Genomic DNA, 23,668 nt, shown 5'->3' with positions numbered 1-23,668 from the left:
TTATTTGAGTTACTGTTGCCTTTCTATCATCTTGAACCAGTCTGTCCATTCTCCTCTAACCTCTCACATCAACAAGGCATTTTCATCCACACAACTGCTGCTCACTGGATAGTTTCTATTTTTCGGACCATTCTCTGTAAACCCTGGAGATGGTTGTGTGTTAAAATCCCAGTTGATCAGCAGTTTCTGAAATACTTAGACCAGCCCGTCTGGCACCAACAACAACCAAGTCACTTAAATCCTCTCTCTTCCCCATTCTGATGCTCGGTTTGAACTTCAGCAAGTTATCATGATCACCTCTACATGAATAAATACATTGAACTGCAGCCATGTGATTGGCTGATTAGCTATTTGTGTTAACAAGCAGTTGGACAGGTGTACCTAATGAAGTGGCAAGTGAGTGTATTTATGACTGGAAAAAAATAATAAGGCTAGCATTTTAGGCTTTGAGCTGGAGCTTTCAATTTGCAGTCAAGCCTGAAGTTTTAAATAAGTCATTATTCAAGCTATTGCTGCTTCTTAATTCATCAGTTAATTGACAGGAGTGTCAATTAGCAAACAGTGTCAAAGGGAGGGAGTAATAGATCAACCAGAAAGTACGACTACGGGTGGGTGGGGTGTCACTTTTCAGGAGCTTTCCACACTTGACCCCTGTGCTTCCTGGAAACAAAGAGGGAAGAGGAAGCAAAGAGGGGTTAGACACTTTCATTACTGGTGAGTGCGGGAAATAGATTACGAGAGATGTGTTGCAGTGGATGTTTTTTAATTACTGTACTGTATTTATAAGCCCTGCGATAGGCTGGCGCCCTGTCCAGAGTGTATCCCGCCTCTCGTCCAATGCCAGCCCCGTGACCCTAGTGAGGATTAAGCGTTATGGAAGATGAAATGAGAAACTGTATTTATACATGCAAAAAATTATGAACTGCTTCCCTGTATTAATACTGCAGCTAATGTTATGTTATTTTTTGCTGTTACCTGTGTATGTCACTGTAGGTCAGTGTGTTTTGTGAGGGCAGCAGTGGCACAGAGTGTGTGAAATTATTCCAAAGCACACCCGAGCAGTAGTCTTTTGGGGCTTTCCCTGCTACTGAACTGTGGCTTAGTGCACTGTTGGTATTGTAACTAATGTGCTCATGAACCTTCGTTTCTATTCATACACGAACCACCTGCAGCTTAACACCGTTTTATCACTTCCTGAGAGTTGTCTCACTTCCTCATTGATAATCAGAATTTCAGGAGAGCCTCTCCTTCACTGACAGACTGAAGATATCTCCACGTTACCCACTCACCAGTCTTTCCAAAGTTTAATACCGCAGTTATTTTTCATTCAGTTCTGTGTGGAGCTTGATTGTATGAAGATATAAGGGAAATTCCCCCCAATGTGTTGGGCTGTATGGAAAATATGGTTATGTAAATTCATCTGAGGGGTTGTTGTGCTGTGGCAACTCCTTCATTTTAGATATCATTAACAGTACTATCTTAATATCAGTTTGAAGAGTTTCCTCAGGTCTCTCTCTGTGCCTGTCTGACCATGAGCTGCTGTGCATATATATTGTGTGCTCCCCTAGTTATGATGAACAACATGTGAAGAACACAACACAGTCCCACATTTATTTTCAAGAAAATTAGATACATTATTGAGGAGAAATGAGAGGCCATTTTTTTTAACTGTAAGGCATAAGACATAATAATTATGATTTTCATGTGGGTGATCAGTGGCCTGCGTCGGTGAAGCCTCTGCCTCTCTTTCACTCATCTGTGACGGAGGAGGTTGTCACATCGCACCACAGGCGGTAGTGCGCCAACACGGAGTCTCCGCTGTCACTTTGAGTCTGGTCACTCTGCCGTAAATGAGGATGTTGAGGACACGATACGACGACGACGAATAAAATAGCTTATAAAGCAGCTCAAAAGGCAGTCGGTCGTTGATATGACGCTGGGATGTGATACTTCGGTGAGTTGGACAGTTTGTTTCCTCCGTGTTTGACGCAGTCTTGAACTTACGCACACGGAGTTATGTGTATTTATAAGGCTCCGCTTAAAATATACGCATGACTTCATATTAATGTAGCGTATTTTTAAATTCATCAGTGCCTCCAGTAAAGGAGGAAACTTATTAAACACAGAAGAAGTGAAGTTTTATGATAAACTAGATCATATTATAAATAAATCGGACTTTTAAAAATCGCTTCATGAAAACTGAAATGTGCGCATGCATCTGTGAATTTCTTTTTGTTTTAAGGTGAAACAGCAGCTCCAGAGGAAATGTAAGAGACATATAGGTTACAGTTACCGGTGACTAATGGCGACAATGTTCCAGTCATGGTCCGTTTTCCTCGCTCTTACTCTGCTGGCTGTGCAACTCGGCAATGGTAAGATCACTGACTGTGCTGGCGGTTTAGCTGGTATTTCCTATCATTTGGAGATGGATGTTAAATAGTTTAAACAAATGTTTGTGGGAAAACACTGACTTTTGTCAGTTGTGAGCACTGACTCATTGGTATTTCAAATATTCTTGTATAAAGGTCAACTCATCTTCTCCTAAATGAACTGTAACTAGAAGTACATCAATCTGCAACATTCACATTTAACATAAGGCGCTAGGAACGTGTTATTGCACTCCATGTAAGTTATTATTTCTGTAACTTTAGGTGAGAAATCCTGTGTCATCTGGTCCAGTGCTGGACCTGTGGTGCAGCGAGGTTCCACTTTCACGGTGTACTGCACCTTCAACTGCAGGTGCAAGGGTTCCATGTACAGCGACCACCCTCCCAAACTACAGAAACACAGAGAAATTAACTCTACAACTATAGATTTGAATGTGGTGAACATAACCATGAACAGGACGTACAGCTGTGAGTGTGACTGTCATCCTGCACAAGACCCCTGTGGACTGGACATCTCAGCTGGATGTGAGTATGAAGTGCTCAGAAATGTTTTATAACATTGATTGATTGATTGATTGATTGATTGGATTTAACTTTATTTCAGTGTCCCGCAGCTTTACGGTTGATGAAACCACTAAATCTGTTTTGCTTCTTGCTCATTCAAACCTCATGTGAATACACATAAAGATCCTGCACGATGCTATTCTGTGAATTGTATTTCAGACTAGGACTTTCTTATCTTCCTCAAGACATGGCTAACTTCAACATTTTCAAGCAAGAACTGTAAAAAAGAAAAAAAAAAGATCTGTAATTTAATTTGTTCTGCTTTCTCTTCTTTGCTCTACTTGAGCATGCACTGTTCACATGCCAAAGGCTGAGTGTCAAAGCTAACTGTGATGTGCTGCTTATTCTGACCACAGAGATGTGGCTAATTTGAGAGTAGAACAGACTTTTTTTTTTTCACATATGCTGCATGACAGTTCCCTAAACTGAAACATGCACACTGACTTATAAATGTAAACAAGTTGTTCTGAAACGTCAAAAATTAAAAAATTATGTTGCATTTGAAGAAGTAGTACCCACATTTGCCAATGAAAGCCTATATAAGCTAATGAAAGCCAATGAAAGCTATATATAGGCCTATATAATCTGACTTCCTATTATTATTCCTATTATTATATTTAATGTGTTACAATGAGATCCCATTGTTCTCTACATAGTGTTTGGGTTTCACTCAATTATTTTTGGTCTCCTCTGGTCTCCAGACCCACCAGATCGCCCTCGAAACATTTCGTGCATCTACAAAATCAGAAAGAATGATAGCGGAGATGTGGTCTGCACATGGGACAAAGGACAGGACACTTATCTCTGGAATACTTCGGTGCTACTGTGAGTCACCAATATATTATATGAAGTGATTATATAATATCAAAATACATAATATACTTGTGTATTATTCTGTCAACTGAAGCTTGGATTTTTGTGTATCAGGCTGAGAGCTGTGTCTGGAAACCACACCAAGTTGTACAAAGAGTACAGTAAGGGACCTGGGTTGCTGTCATCTAGTTTGACTTTGTCCAGATCTGTCCAACTTATCTCAGTGTGGGTTCAAGTCCGAAATCCACTGGGCTCTGTGGAGTCCTCCATCACCAACTACACTCTCAGCAACATTGGTAAGACTGTTAAGGAATTACATGCAACTTGTGCACAGACATCGTGTATTGTTTCATGTGTGATGACTGTTCCAGGTTGCTTGCAAGGCTGTACTGCGTTCTTGAAATTTATGGTTAAATGCCTGACATTGACCTCTGCGCAAGCCCACTGAATTAAATTTAATTCATCTAACCACTCTTATGATTGTGTTGATCCACGCAGCGATGCCTCCAGCTCCTGTTCTTGGCCAGGTCAAGTGCTCTTCCCGGGTGTGCGTTGTCCACGTGGAGCAGTCGGTGAAGACTCAGCACCTGGAGATCCAATACAGAGCTGAACATCAGACTTGGACCACTTATGCAGATGCAGTAAGGACCTTCAACAGTTCACACTGGTTTGGAGTTTGACAGTTAAGGGACTTTCAGTGAGATGTGTCAAGAAATATTGCAGTGCCTTTTGCCTAAAACCTTTGAAGATATTCAGTTACTGGATGATCAGATCTCAGGCTTCTGCTGATTCAGAGCAGAAGGCAAATATGAGTGGCAAGCATGAGGTGTGCAAATGTAAATTAACTCAAAAACAAGTCTCAAAGACAAGGTATAATTTGACCTTTCATGCTCTATCAAGTCTTCACAGACAGAATTCATGGACTGTTCGCTACTGTTCAAGAAACACACCATGGAAAATAAATTTATTATTTACTTGCAGCATGTGCAAATGAATTCATCCCAGGCTTGGCCCATCTCCACCCTGGAGCCCTACAAGTTGTACCATTTCAGAGCCAGGTCCAAATTCAGTGTTGGCCTGTGGAGTGAGTGGAGCACAAACATTTCCAGTTGGACTGAAGAGGAGGGTAAGTAGACGCGCGTTAACCTGCACCTGAAGGTGATTCAAAGCTTTACCTTTAGATTTTGGTTTGCACTTCCTGAATGAAAGCACTACTGATTCTTCCTGCAGCAAACTGATCAAAAACTATATCTGCTGAGTTTCTGTGGCACGTTATCTATCCATACTACCAGATAACACAGTAGTGTTTCCTTTCTTTTTTTGGGGGGGGGGGGCAATTATCAGCTCACCAATATCAATGAACCACAGAAGTAGGCCTTATTGGGTTACTATTGATAAGAAACAATGTGCACAGTCATTTGCAATAATGTAAGATTATAATAAATTACTTAAGTAAATTGTTATCTTAATTCACATCAGTTAGCCGTTGAGCGAGGCTGTTGAAAGGTGAAGCAGTAAAGAAAGCTTTATGGGAAGTGTCACTGCATACTGCATACTCTGATGCTGTAAAGATAAGCAAGCTTCTCTTCATGTATGTGAGTTAAGATTGCACAGTAGTGACAGATCATCACTTTCCAACTACAGAAAGCAGTAGTGAATGTGAGAGGACAAAAGGTTGAAGAGACACTTTTTGTGAAGTACTTCTAAGACCTCAAAGCGCGGATCACACATTTTTAATTAAGCTTATTTGTCTATCTCCTTCATTTCTCTGGACGAACGTATTCAGTTTAAGAAAGACATAATATACTTGCTATACTTTCAATTAAATGTGACCCCAGGGATTAATGTCACGCTTCATCCTGAGTTCGAAGGTTAACTTATGAAACAGCTTTAGATCTGACAGCTTGTTGTTTTACGTCGTTATTCACAACTACTTCAGCTACTTAAAGGGAACAACGGATGGAGGAGACGCCATGTTACTACACCTCATTAGTATGAAAGAAAGAAGTGCAGTTTGTAGTTGAATGAGCGTCTATTTTCCGTTCTTAATTCTAATATTTTTGATTTAATTTCAATTTTTTTTCACTAACAAGCTACAAAGAACTCGAAAGCCTTGATACATAGAGTTTAAAGGTGATCGTTGAGGCTGATACAAAACTCCCAGCTCATCGTTGTAAAGAGACATCAAGGCGGTAGTGTAGACACTGGCATCCTCATACATTCTGTACAAAGATTACAGGGTGGAGTGGCCTTTTCCTCCTTCATGTGTTAAGTGAGTGTTACGGTAGAGGAAAACTACCCACCCTAGTTTTAGCAGCTGATGACGCTTGAAGACGTCAGCAGGTTCTAGAGAAAACTTTCCAAACAAATCAGGTGTTTATAAAGAAAAAAAAAAAAAAATCATCAGTTTGATTTTTAAAACAAAGGATTTTAGAAGAAGAAGTTACAGGAACCGTTGGAACTAGCCCGTAAACACAAGTAAGTGTCAACCCTCCTACTGATTTCAGTGACATCTTGCTGTTGTTGTGTTATTTCAGCTCCGGCCAAAGAGCTGGACGTGTGGTTCGCTGAGTCTACGTCCGACTTTAAATCCATGAGAGTTTACTGGAAGGTAAGTTTTAAATCTTAACACAGAGTCTTCCTTATGTTTATGGTTGTTTTTAGATTCTGAGTGACCCTCATCCTCCACCGCAAGAGAAACTGTACAGCACTGTAAATGTGCAACTGAGGGTTTGCAGTCTCCCCGTGTTCCCTCACCCCTTTCTCACATTGTGCCTGCGTGGGTGTGCGGTGTCGTAGCCATAGTAATACTCTCTGGTGTCCCTGCCCCACTACGACGTGTTGCACACACTAAAGGTCATCCCTTGACCACTTCTGAGGTGTGACATCCTCACACGTAGACACGCGAACACACGCACAGCCAGACGCGCGCACACACACACACACACACACACACATCATTCTTCTAATGTCACATGAAGACAGTGAGAGGTAAGTGAAACCTGACAGCAGACACCGCAGTTTCAGTTTACAAGAAAAAGAGGAGCTGAACAGAAATGATGTGTCTTACATACTCATCTTGCGCTGATGTTGATTCTGAGCCGCCTCTGAATCCAGGGCCCGTTTATTTTTCCTCCTACTCTCCATCCTTCAGCAGACATTGAAAGCAAACATGCAGCACAGAACTGAAGTCATGAATTAACTTCAAACTTGTCTGTGATTACAGGAGGCGGGCATTTCGATCTCTAGAGGGAGGATCATAGAGTATAAAATCAACGTCTCCGGTCCAAACCTGAACATCACCACCAACACTAGTGCTGATGTCAGGAGTTATACAGTCCCCGTCCACTTCTCTGGCAGCTGTGACGTGACAGTGTGGGCCCGCAACTCCAAAGGCCTTTCCCCTCCTGCCAGGATAACAACCCGTCGCACAAAAGGTAAAAATAAATAAATAATAAAACTGCATGACTGAACACATTTGCAGATTAATGCTTGGCCAGATCAACTGACTCCACCTACTATTGTCTGGGTAGAGGCCCTAAACAAATACCAGAGCTTTATTGGAGCACAGTAGAAACTACATAAGCTGATAATGCAGGGCCCACTTTATTTGACATTTAATGCAGCAGGTGTGACTAGTTAAACCGATCCAGACTGCGTTTAAGTCAGAATCTGGCCTTGTTGTTTTGTATTCTTGTTACTAGGTTACAGATGCCCTGGTAACACAGAGTGCAGAGAGAACTTAGTGTCTTTGCTCCTTTTTATAGTACATGACAAGCTTCTGTATCTGTCAGCCGAACCCCCACAGGATGTGCAAGCAGCGTCAGGCAACCACAGTATCACCATCTCCTGGAGAAAACCTGAAACTGCACCGCTGCCCGCTGAGTATGTGCTGGAGTGGTACCCAGAGGGACGCAAACTGGACGAGCTCAGATGGGTCCGACTGGGCAAGAACGAAAGCCACGCTGTCATTTCAGGTAAAAAAAAGTCTCAAGGCTTTTGTTTGTTTTTGAAACCATATTACTTTTCATTTCCCCCTGCCGTGGTGTTCTGCTGTTTTCTCAAAAAGCTTCACAACCTTTCTTTGTGCAGGCATAAGGCCGTTTGAGTGCTATGAGGGAGCGGTCTATGTGCTCTATAACGAGAGCTCGGTCAGTCACACCACATTTAAAGGTGTCTCCACACTGGAGTCAGGTAAGATCTGAAACAGTTTGATTACGTAAGGTATCGGTTTATAATGGATTATGCCATAAAACGCTTCTTTAAAATCGTCCTATTCAGTAGTGTTCTCCTTGTTATTTGCAGTTCCAGAAGTCGGTCCGCTGGTTGAAGAGGAGGTGGACAGAAACAAAGTGAGAATTACCTGGAGAGAGGTCCCTAGAGGTCAACGCATGGGCTGCATCACACATTATACCATCTATCTAGAGAACGGCAGTGGACAACCGACGCTTTGTAAGGACAAGATTTTACTTTTTAGTGTCCCCCTTGTCCAATATTTCCATTTCACATGATTGTTTATTTATATGCTGGTAGATAGCTACATCGAGAAGTGTTTTCATGCGCACAATGTGGTGTGTTCTTTCATGTGCAGAGGATGTGGCATTGGGTGAAAACACTGCGGTGGGAGAGCCCTTCATGCTGGTTTACTCACTTGTTCACTATGTCAATGTTTTATTCAGCAGCTTGTTGCATCCAGGTCATGATATGTCCAAAAACAAAGCTGAAACTAGATCATCATTCAGAGAGCATGCAGGAGAGCGTGGTTTTGTTTTCCTCAGAGGAAGACTATATAACTTCTGCAGCACGGTCCCTTATTTGAACGAAACTCTACACACTGAGGAGAAGTTTACATGTAGTTAGTAGCGTGTGGACAGGTGCATGAGCATGCTTGCTGAGGTGACTCCTTTGCTGTGTTTTCAGACTCTGTACCTGCAACGGAGAGGATGCATGTGATCAACGACCTGCCTCCAGCTGTCTACAGTGTGTGGATGAGTGCCTCCACTGCCCGAGGAGAGGGCCGAGCTGGGCAGAAGGTCAAATTCTTCATCAAGCGTAAGGAGCTTTTCAACCTTTTTATTTATTTTGAAATAGCTCAACATTTTGGGTGTTCTCATATAGAATTACATTAGAAGAGCATCGATATCTATCAGTGTATTAACGTTCATGTTTTAGTGTAGAAAGAAGAGAAGCTACAGCAAAGAAAGTTTTCATTAGTTGTCTGTCAGTACATAACTCCACATCCAACGACCATCAGTGGCTTTTATACTTTGTGATTAGATAACTGAGCTGTGATATGTCAGTGAGCTTTACAGGTGCGGGTAGACTTAGCTTAGCTTCTTAGCACCTTAGCTTATTATCTACTAATCTAACAGCTCTCTAGTCCTGATGTTAAGCTAAGATACGTGCTTATTGGCTTTTTTCAGCAGATGCTTATAAACTAAGTCTCAAGGTACTGCATATTACTGAAGATGAATGTGGATAAATGTCAACCTTGTTGAAATCAACTTGATTAATGTAAAAGCATTAAGGCCAGACTTGTGTATTGTAAACAAGTAGATAGGTTGCCTGGTGTTAAGTGAGTTACAAATAAAATGTCCTTAGTGGAAAATATAAGGTCTAAAGATAACTAATTAACTATGTACCTTGTATGTATTCTTTGAGTTTTAATACTCTGTTACTAATGTTACTAATACATTATTAATTCTACTATACTACTAATGTTATGGTTTATGCTACTAATGTCACAACAGATGTTATTGCTATTCTGCCTATTTTTTTTTTGTTTGTTTGTTTTGTTTTGTTTTACTTTTCCTAACTGATTGTACCTGAGGAGCCACATGTTCATGCTATAATCTCTCATCTTTTGATTCTCTGCCACTGTTTCAGAGGAGACTCAACTATTCCTCCTGCTGGTGTGTATATTCGTCTTCCTGGTTGCGCTCTTCCTCGTGTGTTTGTGCCAGAGCTCGGCGGTAAAGCAGAGGTACGTTAGCAGCAGCTGCTCCACACGCATTTCTAGAAGTGAAAGCTTGCATCCTTTATGGAAAACACACACAGCAGCTATGAGTAAAATTATCCTGCAATAAAAAAAAGAAATGATTGAGTTGCCATAAAAAGTTTCCATGCCGTACTGTTCAGCAGTTTTCCGCGTCCTCCCTCAGGTTCTGGGAGTTATTCCAGTGCCTGATGCTCGATGTTGTGCCAGATCCTGCAAACAGCAAGTGGGCAAGAGAGTGTACCCAAGAGAAGGTAGTTGTGTTAAAGAGAAAAAGCAAAACAAAAGCATCAAGCTGTTGTGACACATTTATTGATCCTTGACCATGTCTCCCCTTCATTCAGGGTAAGATGGACTTGCAGCTCCAGCTGAGTAACTCCACCGTAACCGAGGAGGAAGAAGAGCCCATTCTGGTGGACGTGGAGGAGCTGCCCAAGCAGGACACCTGCACGCCCACAAACGCCTCCTCCCCGCAGCTCCCTCCTCCTCAGACCAGCTTGAGCCCTGAGACGACCACACTGCTGTACCCCGTGACCACCTACATCAAGAGCTTCTCCCACGACTCGGACAGCTCCGACCACACGCAGACCTCCCTGGACACCAACACGACGGTCGACTACATCTCATCGCACGGCCTGGAAAACACGGACGTGGAGGATCAGGAGGAGGAGGAGGACGAGTTCACAGACAGCCACTTCTTACCCACTCACGGCATCTTCATGGAGCCGCTGCAGTTTGGAGGGAAGCTGACCCTGGACACAGTCAAAATCGACTGCAGTGACTTCTTTCAGAACGGGTAGCGTAACTCTGAAATCAGAACTCTACAGCGAGATGCGAACTATATTTTAGTGTAACGCTACCAAACATAAGAGACCAGCGTCAGTGACCTGAGCTCTGGATTCTGTTTCAGTGAGTTTATTTTGTTTGTTTATTTTGGGATCAAGCGCCAAGCTGAGATGTGCATGACCTACCTCGTTGCTCACTGAAACCAAAACTGCTGAAATGTGAGGTTCAGTTATGCAGTAATATATTTTTCATTTCATGCATTACAATAGTTTTCTCTTCAAAACGGCCACGGACACACTAACAGAAAGACTAAAAAGAACACAGACTGCATGATAATTATTGTTATTTCTAAACTGAGGCCTCTTCTTGATCCCTGAAAGGTGTCTCTCACAGCCTGGCATTATGATTCATCATGGCAGGAAGGGCTCAGGTGTCAGTACCTAGCACCAACACGGAAGAGATCCATCACTCTATTATTTAAATCTGTACTTTACCTCCTGCGGCTCAATCTGAAAAATGCTCTGTCTTGTGTAAAAGGCCAATCACAAATGCATACTCTGTTACAGCCTCGATTATCCTGTGCTTTTTAAACCGTATATTCTACCTCAGTCATAGCGCGTCTTTAAAAAAAAAAAAGGGACGACGACAATGTGACCAAATTGGACTCGCTGGCATGATTTACTTAGACGTCAGGCACGTTTACTACAGTCGACCAATCACACAGTAAGATGCTGTAGGAGCTTCACTAAACATTCACATCAAAACATCAGAAAAGAGTAACGAGGTGTACTTCTGAAACTGATCTTGGAGCCTCAGTTTATTACAAACTATATAAAAATTAAGCAAGAATCATGTCTTTGCATGGAAACGCCTTGTTGACAAAAGGAAGTGACCAGACTGGTTTGGGCTGGAAGTTAATCTCTCATTACAAGTGTGGCGAGCTGATAAGCATCTCAGAGGCGAACTGGCTGCAGCCACAGAAGAAGGCAACTTTCACTCCAGGTATGTGAGGCCGCAGTGAAGACGGGCCCGACAAAACCTGACAGCGGATTACCGGAGAACGCACGATTGGTTCAACAAACCTGCATTTCAGAGGCTGCAGGTGGAAGGTCGGAGGTTTGTATTAACAGAGTGAATTCATGTCGCTGCCCTCTGTCAACAGTCAAGGCTGCTGGTGGTGACTCAAGGAACGTTGAATGCCACACACTGGACATGTCCGCAAGTTCACTGCAGTGGCCTCCGCAGCTACCAGATCTGAATCCAATTGAACTCCTTCTGTGGGGTGTGGTACAATCGTCTGCCTGGCTGTTCACAAACCTACAGCAACGTTATGACAGAGTCCTGTCAACAGGAAACAGATGCTCCCATCATCTTGTGAACTCTATGACACCATAAACTGAAGCTGTATTTAGAAACAGGTCCTACAGAGCATCGGTTTGTGCTGACACAGCACTTTCACCGTTGATAGTTGGTATTCTCCATGATACAATTGGAACACACAAAACAAACAAAACACAGCCAAGGCTGGAGGACATTTTATAATATCTAGATTAGCACCAGTGCTCTGTGTGCGAATCTCATCAGTTCACATGTTTAATTGATAGTAATATGAACATCATTAGGTTAGAGAAAGCCTGGGATCACTAGAGATACTGAGGGGAACGATGAACACCTCAAATAGTTGTAATACTGTCTACACTCAACTGAGCACTGACATATCACCATTTCATCATGACTTTCTTTTGAATTTATGGTGTTCATTTTTATTTTGCTTCATCTTAACATGGGATTCATTGTTGATATTTTCCAGCTTTGTTGTCATTTCAAATAAATTATTTTATGATCTGCACTTGAAGCATTCATTTTATTTCTGTCCTAAGACTGAGGCAGCAGGATTCAACTGTTAACACAAAGTTTATTTAACAAACGCCGCAGGAGGGAGGTCATCATTTCACATACTGTCAAGGTTTTCCAGTCGACAATGCTGCATGGACACTCACCTTAAAGACCACAGGGAAACTCACATCAGAGTCCAAGTGTGAGGACATGTGCTTGCAGGGCAAAAAAATGTGACAATGCAAAAAATTTATCGACCATCTTTATTTACCGACAGAGGTCTCCAATAGCAGGGCTAGAATTCACACATCTGTAGAGCACTTCAGTTGTTCCACACAATGGACAACTGTATTTCTTTCAGAGCAATTATGCAGTGGTGCCACTGTGGAAGCTACAGGGCAAGTCAACAGAGGAGGAAAATATCAGCACAGGACAGACTGCAGAAACAAACTGAAGCTGGGCCGAGTTTACATCTGTGGAAGGATGCGCAAGTGGAGTGTGTAAACAGTCGGGAGAGGGACCTAGGGCTTCCAGACGTCTACAGCCACATCTCAGCTGTGTAAAAAAAAAACACCTCCTCTCCTTATCACTCTAAAATAAGAACAAAGGCATTCATTGACTTGCACATGGCTAGAGATCAAAGATGAAATGGGTGGAGGATGATACATTAGATGGTGAATAGCACCCCAAATACAAATAGATCAGAACACGTGGAATAATTTTCAGCGTCTAATTAATCCGCTTGACAAATGTCTGCGGATTAACGCAAGTTTAGGAGGGAAGTCGCCTCCAAAATGACCTAATGTTGCTCAAGTAGCACATTTCAGCACAAAAGAACCTTTAATTTGAATTTAGGTACCATTTCATCAATGCATTCAAATGTAGGCAGCATCTCTTGATCGAAAATCAAGGTATGTCCTATTTGCACCATGTGAAATACAGTCTCTGAAAGAATTATGAAAATAGTTAAGATTTACAGGCCGAAGATCATACAAGAATAGACCTCCTGTATAAAATATAAAACAATACCTCAGTGCTAAAGAAAAAAAAAATCCATAAATCTCAATGAGTGAAGCTGAAACTTCAATAGAAATACCTGGTGCGGCAGAGGTTATGAGCTTGAGTTGGAGCTCCACAGTGCCTATTTTAAAGCGAGCAAAGCAATGGCACACACCACGCTTCAGATACTCTTATGCTTACATTTCAAAATGCATATTTTCAAGCAGCAATTACAAAAATGTATCAATGGACAATGCATAACCTCTGAAAAAAATACTGTATGAAAACATCCCTGCTACTTTGTTTCCAAGTACAAAACCTCTACCAATAAGTTGCTCCAGAGTAGCAAGAAGTCCTTTTCTTTTTTTTTGTTTTTTTTTTTGTGTTTTAATTTCTGTTTTTTTTTCCATCCTCGTTTTGTTTTTAATTGGGTAAAACTCAGTCCTCACATTGAGTGCCATAGTTATGACAGTCTTCTCCATCATTTCACCTTGCTGAAGGATCCAGGAACATGCAAGCCTCGTAGTGGAGGTGCTCAGGAGGCTCCTGTAGGCCTGAGGGTCAGCAGCTGGGACTTAAGCCAGAGCTGGGAAGGCCTCTGGGTCGTCCACGTTTGGCACAGACGCAGACGACTGAAAGGAAAAGTACAGAATGAGTTAAAACATCCAAATATTTGAAGATGTGTCACAGAAAAATAAGGGAAATAAAACAACTTAAAAGGAAGGGGCGTACCCTGTCAGTCCTTCCCCCGCGGACCGGCCTAGTAGATTCACCGGCGCCGGCGCCGCCGCCGCCAGCAGCACCAGGACCACCAGGACCACCAGCTCCACGGCCACGACCTCCTCGGCCTCCACGTGGTCCCCCACGTCCACGGCCTGGACGGCCCAAGTCTCCGAAGTTGATCTCCAGCTGGGACGTGATGTCGTTGGCTGGCTTCCGGAAGTGGTGCTCATCATCAACCTGAATTGAAGAAGTGGAGATTTAATTGTCTGTAACATACCAACATTCTGTGTGATTTCAGTCCAGACATAGTGCAACATATGACACAGATATGTTACCTTAGGCTCCTCAATCTCAGGTTCAATCAGATCTCCTTTCTTATCCTGCATTGGACAAGTGCAAAATAACATGCAAACATTAACATGACATACTGAGCAAAATCATGTCTGTACTTAGACTAAGAAAAGTGATACATCTGAAGCCCCTTCCTACAGTAATATACTGTGCTAGGAAAGAAAAATAAAATAATGTGGTCTAATATCAGTAACAGATGGTCTTCAATAACTGCTGATGCACATGAATGAAAACTAATATAAAAGGAGCGGAGTGTGGCTATGACTCACATCTGCCTTGGACTTGTGCAGCACGAATCCTTTGTTCCAATCAGCTCCCTCATTGGCCTTACGGATGTTGAACTCAACCTTGGACCGTTCCTTGTCCTGCATGGCCTTCCATTCATCCAGAGTCATCTCCTTGGGGCCTTCCTCCTTCACTTCCTCGACCTCATTCTCCCTTCAACAAACACACAGACAGAGACGAGTGTTAGCCGCGTCCACCGTATTAAAAAATAAACCGTATGGTATTTGTTTGCGCAACAAAGTTAGGAATCGCTTTAGATTAGTCAGACAAAAATACTTACTTGTTCTCAGAGTCGGCAGGTGGATGCTCCTCTCCTTCAGGGTTTTCTTCAGTGGCGTTTGATTGGTCAAGTTCACTGTTATGAAAAAATAAAACATGGTCAGATCTTCTTCCCTTCACTCTGCTTAATGAATCCTGTGGTAATTAAGATTTTCAAATGTGGAAATTTTTAATGTATTTTCAATATGTCAGGTCACAGCTAAATACTTTATTAAAGAAAGTCTGGTTCACCACTGAAACCTTCACAGAGATGTTAAATTAACTGGTTACAATGGTAAGTGAGTACATTGTGATTCTACTACTTGGTTGAAAAGTAGAATCAGAACAGAGGAAATAAAGACCAATCCCTCCCTAAAAACAACTACTTTCCCAACAAGGAAAAATATGTCCATGTCCTCTTTAAACCATTAAATATAGTGTACATGTGTCTGGAAGTGCCTTTTAAGTTGCCTACATACGAACTTACTTCAGTTCATCCTTGACAGTGCCCCAGTTGTGAGATCCACTTCCCCCGCGCTTCTCCTCACCTTTCAGACTACTGAAACAACATTAGCTTTAGGCAGGATCGTAACACATTCACTGTGTTATAGCGCACACAAAGGACCTGGTGTTAAAAAAAAAAAAGATTTAACTTAAGACCAATACAAATACTGAAGAAGTACTTACGATCTGTCACTGCCACTGTGTCTATCGAATTCACGTTTTCCTCGGGAATCAAAGCCATCGCTGCGACCCATGCCGCGTCCTCTGCCTCCACGGCCTCCCCTGCCGCCACCACGTCCTCTCATTGGCCTATCACCGATGGGCCTAAACAGATGGACGACAACAGTCAAATCACCATCGAAGTTTTTTCCACTCAGCCGTTTAGCCGGGTTCTATAGATGCAATGCAAATCTAACTACGTGACCACTAAGACGAGCACGCCTAACATATATGAGTATGTGTAAAGAACAAAAATGATGATCGTTTAACTTTGTCCAACCAAAATGGTGATTGAACCATTTATTTATTCGGCCACCTGGGGGCAGCAAAAATTGGTTATAAACACAAATGATGAAATTGCTGGAAAAAAAAGGGACTTATTTGATCTCCAAATCTCTGGCTGTTCAGTTGCTAAATTTGTGCCCTTTTCACCAGCCAATCAGCTATGTATTGTTTATATCATGAATGGAAGCATTTTCTCTAAAAATGGCTGAAAACCATGCTTGAACCCAAACACTACTGAGCCAGTATTTAGTATGCACAAAGTACAGATTCGGTTAATAATTCTCTTGAGGTTCATCGCTCTTAACATCTGCGTTTGTGACGTTAGACTGCTTCCATGACAAAATTTTAGAACTTTTGTATCGATTTTACCACTAAGAGGACACACGTGTGAATGCAGAAGTTTGGGCAGATCTATGAACCCTTATCACTACAAGAAACGCCTCTTACAGTTACTGTCCCACCCCATAGAGAAAACCTGTTCATCCTCATATGGAGGTAGAAAACTGCAGTCGAGTCCTGCTTGTCCGATTCTCATATATATTAGTTGCTGTTAAACTAAAATGACTGGAAATCCAACTCACTTCTCCACTGAGAATTCGCCGCCCTCAGGCTTCTCGCCAGCATCACCAGCAGGTCTCTCGAAGCGGCGAGGTGGCCGCCTGTCCACAGGCCGTCTGTCTGTGGGGGGGCGCCCTTCTCCCTGGCCACCCTGTGGTCTGGAGCCTTCGCCCTCCGGCTTCCGGCCCATTCTCCTCATGCCAGCACCTAGGATTGACCACATCAAGATGAATAAATGAGAAAGGGCATTGACAGATCAGGACCTACTGCTGAGTGAAGAGACAAGAGAAAGAAGAGGTGATTGTTCTGTTTAAATGGAGCAAATAATTCAGGTTAATGTGCAAACGTGAAGGCAGATGATCCATTCACTAAAAACTATGTATGTTCCCCAGCAAATAAGAATAACTATCGATCTAATCTCTTACTGCAAATTGCGGTGCACTCATCAGAGAAATCTCGGTTGAAATTTACACTGTGTTTGACACATGGTTGACTACTACTGGCCTGGTGTGACACAACAAGTCCCACCCATTGACCAAATCACCAGCAACCAAAATAGACTTCCACTACACAGCAGCTGGGTGCACCATAGTCAGCGCACCTGTCTCATCTCCTCTCAGGCCAACTGATACGAGTCCACTTGGCAGCCTGACATGATAACAGCATGTTTAGTGCGTCTCCATCTCACAGTCGGAGTTCCTGCCACGGCACACGCCGAGTAGTAAATTTAAATTACGGGGAAAATATTGCAACACCAGAATGTACACTCGGAAGTTCATCCTGGGATTATATACTGTTACACATCTGCAGAGATGTCTGGTGAAAGAAACAGAAGAGTGAATGCTTGAGGCAGCCGACCGCATGTGCCGACTCTGTATTGTGCGCCAATGGGAAGTGGCAGTTCTTTAACACACCCCACACTACAACCACGAGGTTCATTACCATGAGAGCGGCCGCTAATGTCAGAAGATAAATCCACCTGCACGGCCACGAAGAACAAATACAACGTTAAAATTATATTTCTTTCATCAAGTGTTGTAGCACGTGTTGGGTTTCATCTCAGCATGCCGGCTATATCTTAACACCTTATTAAAGATTATTAACCTTAATTATTTATATTTAACTCCCTCGATCAGACTAAAGCCGGCAACAAGTGTTCAGAGTCTCATCTCGCCATGTGTGACATTCAGACAAGATGGCTCAAAAGACTCAGAAGGGTTCTGCCTGTTCAACGAGGCCCACGGGGGGACAAGCCAAAACAAGGAGGCCTCCCCGTAACCGTAAATCGCTGAATTGCTACGGCCCCACGGATCCCACTGCAATGCACGTTTGTGTAAATGTCATTGTTCTGGGAAAAATGACAGCACACAGTGGCACAAAAGCAGCCATGCGGTCCTCATGTCACGGGGCTTATAGACTATAGCTAGTAAGCAAGCAACCTAGCCTGTTAGCTTAAATATTAAGTCGCCTCACGAGACCTAAAACGCAGAAATATATGTTACCATCTTTCTTGAGTGGGACAGGTGCCTGGGTCTCCTCCTTCTTATCAGTCAGTGGGGTCTTTCTGTCTTTTTGGGATTCTTTTTTCGGCTGCTTGGCAGCCTGGGCTGCAGTCTTGGCGGCACCAGGAGCAGCAGCCTCCTTCTTCTTCTTTATTTCGGCCTGCTTCAGCAGCTCGAAAGGATCCGACTCGTCGTCAAATAATTGGTCAAACCGATTGGCTATGGCACAGCCAAAACCTTCTTGCATTTGTCCGGGCATGATGGCGCCCCTTCAGCAGGATTTTCCTCCGATTCTACGAGGCTTGGTGCGAATACTTCGCTAGATGAAGCCACAAGATGGCTGGGAAAGGACCTTCTTCTCTTCCGGCGCGACAGACATCCGGGACCTCCGAGTTTGCGCGCGTGGGGAGTGTAGTTCTTTCTGAGGTACATGGCACGGAACAGAGCACTGAAAAAACTCGACTACCCACAATCCTTTAGTTTTTGCTGTTGCTAGCCTCAGTAAAGCCAAGCATGGGTGACTTCATTTTCACTTCGTGCTCTTGTTTTGACTCGCCAGATAAACCTCCTCCGTGGCTGAAACTGCTTTTAGACAAAATAAAGCTCCAATATTGAATAAAGCTTAAATAATGTTGCAGCCGTTTGATATCTGCAGACCCTAAAACGAGTCAGTTTGTGATGCTTTTATACAGCTGCTATGGGGAAGACTGAGAAAACAAGATGTGAGTAAAGAACAAGTTCATCATGGAGCCAAAACGATTCACTCTACTGTAAGCCCCAGGTCCCTTTAAACTGCATGTCACACATGGCTGTAGATATGAGGTTAATGCCACTGTGTGGGGAAATAAAAATTTTAAATGTTCTTTTCACAATGAAAATCGAAATGTGGACAGTTTGTCTAGATTGTGACCAAATAAAAAAGAAAGAAAAAAATGTATGTCACATGATCTCAGTCCAAAATCTCCTCAAGGTAAACGGCACATTGGCATCATAATTGTATTTTGTTAAACAAGCAAAAAAGAAGGGAAAAAAGGTGATCAATGAAATAAAAGAATCTTGTGGTTTATCCTGTTTCAACATCCACACAGAATTTTAACTTTATTCTGATCACCTTTTATTGTGAGCAAGGAAAAGACACTAAAGTCATGACGCATGTTTCATTGATTACTGGTGCTGTTTGGATCCCTGGAGCTTTTTTTGGAGTTGTGGTGATTCCTTATAAGGAAAGTTAAAGCTGACAGGCCTATTAGTGAGTGATGCCCTCTGTAATTGTCAGGGAGACAAATGGACTTTAATGTCTGGTTCACCCATTCACAACCTGTTTCTTGATTAGTCACACACATACAAATGTTCTGATTAAATCGCTTACACCTCACAAAACACACACAAGATTAAAAGTCAATCTGTATAAATACATATTTTGAATGTTCATTCAGGTGTTGGCAGGCAATGAACCTTGTCTTGTAATGTGACAGACCTGCAGGATCTTTGAATCTTAACTAGAGGGAGTTGTGTAGTTTCTTTATACTGCCACAATCATATATTTTCAGTCCCTAAAGTAGATGTTTCAGGAGGCGTTTTTTTTGTTTTGTTTTGTTTTCTTTTCTTTTTTTGTTAATACAGCTAGTATAGTTAAATTGTAGAAGAGATATTAGGGAAGATTCATATAAAAAGGATAAGCTGTCCCGATATTTAATTCTGGCTAATAAAATAATATTCACTTTCAATAAGAACTGCATGCTGGAAATGTTGTCCTTAGATGTGGGGTTGATCCTCATGTCACTCTGATGATAGAACAAGGTAATTATAATTAAATAAAACTAAACATAAAACCTGGGGTGGAAATGTGGCTATGACGTTTTCTCAGACATCCATGGTGTTTCTAAGAACAAAGGCAACTTATTTGGTTTTCTTTAAGTATTAATGATGCGTGGTGAAATATTATAGGCAAATAGAAATAAAAATAAAAAGTTCCCTTAGAAGAAAATAAAACTGACTTTCTAACTTATATTTTTGAGACTGAGAACCACATGACATGTTGTGTTTGTACTGTAATTCCGACAATATAAACATATGTTTCATACAACTTTACACAGTTTGTGAGCAGCCGTGCCCTACACCAGTTCGGGGAGGTTTTACGTGCCCATGCACGTTACTGCACGTGTCTATTTCACGTTTCTGTATTGACTGACAACTGAGGTCCAACGCCCAGGTCCAGTATGCCACTTGCACTGACGGCCACTCTTTGTCACCACACTTTGCACAATTTCCCTGAACAATCCTTCACAACCTAAAATGACCTCGCCGGTCACCAAAGCGATGGTGGAGTCCTACGCGCTCATGGTTATGGTCATGGGGACGTTTTTCCTCTACTTCTGTGGGATGGTTTGGGCTTTTTGCAACCCGAAATTGAGCGGAGCAGACGATGAGAGAGGGACCGGAAAGCAAACAGCGGACCACGAGGACCACTGCTGGCTTTGCGCTCCAAATCCTCCAGAGCAGAATTTCAGGTGCGCCTTTGCGCGGCCGCACACCGCAGAGGAGCTGGCGCACAGCACCTACATTAAGTTTTGGGACGACACTGATAGTTTGCTGTCAAACTGCACCGCGTTTTGTCGCGAAGATCGTGGGGTCGTCAACCGTATCGGTGAGAGTTCCTCCCGGACCGCATATACCTAAAAGGCAGGATGTATCTGCATACCAAAAAAAAAAAAAAAAACGTTCTCCTCATTTAATGTTTTAATTTGCAGAGTGAGGTCACGCAGAACAGGAAAAGCTTGATTTTATTGCTTTTAAAAACATGCATAATTCTGGTATTTTCTCTGGCAAAAACAAATCAAGTTTAAAATACTGCAGCATCTGACTAAGATGAAGACTAACTAAAGACTAACTAAGATTTAGTCTTTCCAAGTTGTTGATTTGCATCAAGATGATACAGATCCTGCAAGATGTCTGTGGGCATGTTGCGCTTCTTTTTTTTTCTCCTCCACTTTCCTTCTTACTTCACTTTCTAGTTGCAGCAACTTCTCATACAAAGACTCCGATGTCCCCAAATCAATATCCATCTGCAAAGAAGAAGAGAAAACAAAACTCACTTTGAATTCTATACACTCTTGTGCCATTTAATGTATTTGATTTTTAATTTTTATCTGCCTGCCCTACCTTACGTGGTTGCGTGTAGTTGTTTCCTAGCCCTGACGTTAAGCTGTGGTACTTGGCGTATGGGTCCAGTGATTCAGGCTTCTGCTTAAACAGCCAAAACTGAGAGAAAATGCAAATCGAAGGCCATGAATTTTCACTTAACAGTGTATGGAAATTAGAATTTTTGTTTTACCTACCAAGGCTTCAGCACCATTAAAAGGTGTCAGTGTGAAAGTGTTGGTGAACATTCTTATCTGTGAGCGTGAAAGAAAGACACGTGTCAAAACAAACAAACTCTTCAACCACAGAGTATAGACATTAACTGGTCACAGCTGCACTCACAAGCCAAAACAGGGGCATAAGCAGTGTCCAGAGGAAGGCTGGGAATGAGGGCAGGATGCTGTAGGTCAGATTGGTCATCACAAAACCAGGACAGATGACAGATGAGTACAAACCCTATAAATCAAACAGCAAGATCCCTGTCAGGAACTTCTTGTGACGTAAAAGTCGGTCACAGGTGTGCATGAGAGCCGACCTGTGGGTTGTAGTGTGTGTTGAGAGCCAGGCTGAGCAGGTCTGAGGCGTATTTGGAGGAGCTGTAAGGCTGTGTGCCCGTCTGGTGCTGTATGTCTTCAAGGCTAAAAGCAGAGCGCTGAGCGTTACTAGAGGAGGTCCAGATCAGCTGGGAGGTCCGGCCTGCGTGGCACAGCATCGGCTCCAGCTCCCTGACCTGGGCCATGACGCAGAAGAGCACCACAGCACAGAATAAGCCCCTGAACAAGTTAGTAAATAATGTGTGCTCATTTAAACATAAAAGGCACAAAAATGGCCTTGTTTCAAAGTTCACGTGAAATCACTGTATCTGTGCTCTATTAATGATGAGGATATACTGTATATTTTCTTTTTCTTGCCAAATTAGTTCTCAACATGTTTTACTCACAACAGTAAATATGGATTAATTATTCTTGAAAAAGTCAAAACAAGAGCGTTGAGAAGGTTGCTCTTTGACATCAACACAACACCACTCATGATTCACCTGCAAATGCACATTCAGCAGAATATAGCCCACAGTGACCTTATGGCTAGAACAAGGCCTCGTTAATTTTTAATGAATGTAGTTGCTAAGTGACGGACGGATCCGGTATCACCTATATTTGTTCTGTCAAGGACGCACAGACCTGACGAGAAGAATACCTTCTCCACGGACCTGTAGTCTCCAAGACTACAGGAAACATGCTTTTGTATCGTATTCGACCTGCAAATCAGATCATTCAGAAGCGCCAGAGACTCACCAGAAGGAAGTGGCCGAACAGGTTGGTTGCAAAAATTTCACCCAGGCCGTCAGGGGTGACACCATCCCTCTGTGTCAGAATCCCTTCAGCGGTGGCAAACATAGTGATAACATTGCTGCGATAAAGATGTTATAGAAATGTGAAACAGGTCGTGTTACAGATGTTCTGTGCAAGTCAGATGAGTGAGTTTCAGGCACCAGGAGGAGCATCTAAAAATCAACCTTGTACCTGGAGAAGAGGCCTTTAAAAAAGGCTTTCATATCAAACTGTGGGTTTGGCATGATGCCTGCATTCAGGTAGAGGTAATCCAGCCGGTCATACCTGCAGAAGACAAGGCAAATCACTAAGCAGAACAGGTGACTATACGAGTATGTGACTGTCGATTTCCATGTTGCAGAGTCCATCCTCCCACCTGAGTCTGACCTCCTGTGCGGCTCTGATGACGGAGAAGATGCTGCTGGTGTCCATCTGCAGCAGGTCCACCTGGGCTGTGGGGTGGGCAGCGAGGAGAGCAGAGCGAGCTGCCTGGGCCCGATGCATGTTCCTGCAGGCCAGACACAGCCGGAGACGCTCTGTGTCCTGTGAGAGGAGGCGCTCACACAGTGCAAGGCCGACGCCACTGCAGAGAAACGCATACGTGACTGTTGCCATTATGAAAAAACTTAACCACTGACAGGCATGTCTTTAATTGGTCGAATTAAATGATTACATACAGTATATACTATTGTTTTAGCCAGGACTCAGAAAGCCCAACCAATAAAAATTAATACAAGCAATATAGTTTGGACACTTAGAATAAGGCCTTGTGAAAACTTTCGTTAAAGATCTGGGAGTCTTCTAAAATATACTTCTCCTACACCTAAGCTGCCAGACCTGAGGTTTGTAATGAAAACAACAAATACACATTACCTATTTGCCCCAGTCACCAAAACCACCATATTCGTCTTGCTGAGCACAAACTGATGACAAAGACTACAATGCTACATCAACAGACAAAAAGCCCCTAAAAGCGACATGTTTTGTGTCTAAAGTGGTTTCAAGTTCAGTGGAGTCCCAGGTTTCACTCCTCCTCTGCGTTTCGATTGGATCCCGTGAGCTAATAAGATCTCAGTACAGGTCAGCTCAGCTCCTCGGGACGGCCCACGCAGACGCACAGTAAAATATTCAGTA

General features: G+C 42.7%; 3 protein-coding genes across 7 annotated transcripts; 1 reads left to right on the top strand and 2 right to left on the bottom strand.

The window, feature by feature from the left end:
• The first annotated feature begins 1,837 nt into the window (after positions 1 to 1,837).
• Positions 1,838 to 13,786, top strand: il12rb2 (interleukin 12 receptor, beta 2a). Of its 2 annotated transcripts, none has more exons than XM_047586411.1 (16): positions 1,838 to 1,954; positions 2,243 to 2,372; positions 2,652 to 2,912; positions 3,653 to 3,776; positions 3,879 to 4,060; positions 4,263 to 4,405; positions 4,746 to 4,890; positions 6,302 to 6,375; positions 6,991 to 7,201; positions 7,559 to 7,741; positions 7,857 to 7,958; positions 8,070 to 8,216; positions 8,685 to 8,816; positions 9,651 to 9,747; positions 9,926 to 10,013; positions 10,104 to 13,786. In XM_047586411.1, exons 2-16 carry the CDS (start codon positions 2,303 to 2,305, stop codon positions 10,557 to 10,559), a joined length of 2,415 nt encoding a protein of 804 aa, XP_047442367.1. In that variant the 5' UTR covers positions 1,838 to 1,954; positions 2,243 to 2,302; the 3' UTR covers positions 10,560 to 13,786. The 2 variants fall into 2 exon arrangements, with proteins under 2 accessions (XP_047442367.1, XP_047442366.1); XM_047586410.1 differs by having other exon boundaries at positions 7,532 to 7,741.
• Positions 12,626 to 18,439, bottom strand: serbp1a (SERPINE1 mRNA binding protein 1a). 4 transcript variants are annotated; one of them, XM_047586412.1, is made up of 9 exons: positions 18,066 to 18,439; positions 16,587 to 16,770; positions 15,685 to 15,825; positions 15,485 to 15,556; positions 15,020 to 15,094; positions 14,724 to 14,895; positions 14,439 to 14,483; positions 14,113 to 14,340; positions 12,626 to 14,012 (listed from the first exon to the last, which is right to left on the bottom strand). In XM_047586412.1, exons 1-9 carry the CDS (start codon positions 18,322 to 18,324, stop codon positions 13,956 to 13,958), a joined length of 1,233 nt encoding a protein of 410 aa, XP_047442368.1. In that variant the 5' UTR covers positions 18,325 to 18,439; the 3' UTR covers positions 12,626 to 13,955. The 4 variants fall into 4 exon arrangements, with proteins under 4 accessions (XP_047442368.1, XP_047442370.1, XP_047442369.1 ...); XM_047586414.1 differs by having other exon boundaries at positions 15,485 to 15,553; XM_047586413.1 differs by having other exon boundaries at positions 14,724 to 14,892; positions 18,066 to 18,437.
• Positions 18,440 to 20,791: 2,352 nt separating this feature from the next.
• hsd17b7 (hydroxysteroid (17-beta) dehydrogenase 7) lies at positions 20,792 to 23,550 on the bottom strand. Its single transcript, XM_047587963.1, has 8 exons — positions 22,911 to 23,550; positions 22,727 to 22,819; positions 22,499 to 22,613; positions 21,742 to 21,936; positions 21,549 to 21,662; positions 21,404 to 21,460; positions 21,228 to 21,326; positions 20,792 to 21,130 (listed from the first exon to the last, which is right to left on the bottom strand). The coding sequence occupies exons 1-8, from the start codon at positions 23,147 to 23,149 to the stop codon at positions 20,990 to 20,992; spliced, it is 1,053 nt and encodes a 350-aa protein (XP_047443919.1). The 5' UTR covers positions 23,150 to 23,550; the 3' UTR covers positions 20,792 to 20,989.
• Positions 23,551 to 23,668: the final 118 nt, after the last annotated feature.

The sequence above is a fragment of the Mugil cephalus genome, chromosome 6, assembly GCF_022458985.1.
Source record: "Mugil cephalus isolate CIBA_MC_2020 chromosome 6, CIBA_Mcephalus_1.1, whole genome shotgun sequence".
Classification (NCBI taxonomy): Eukaryota; Metazoa; Chordata; class Actinopteri; order Mugiliformes; family Mugilidae; genus Mugil; species Mugil cephalus.
This window is presented reverse-complemented; position numbering and strand designations above follow the sequence as displayed.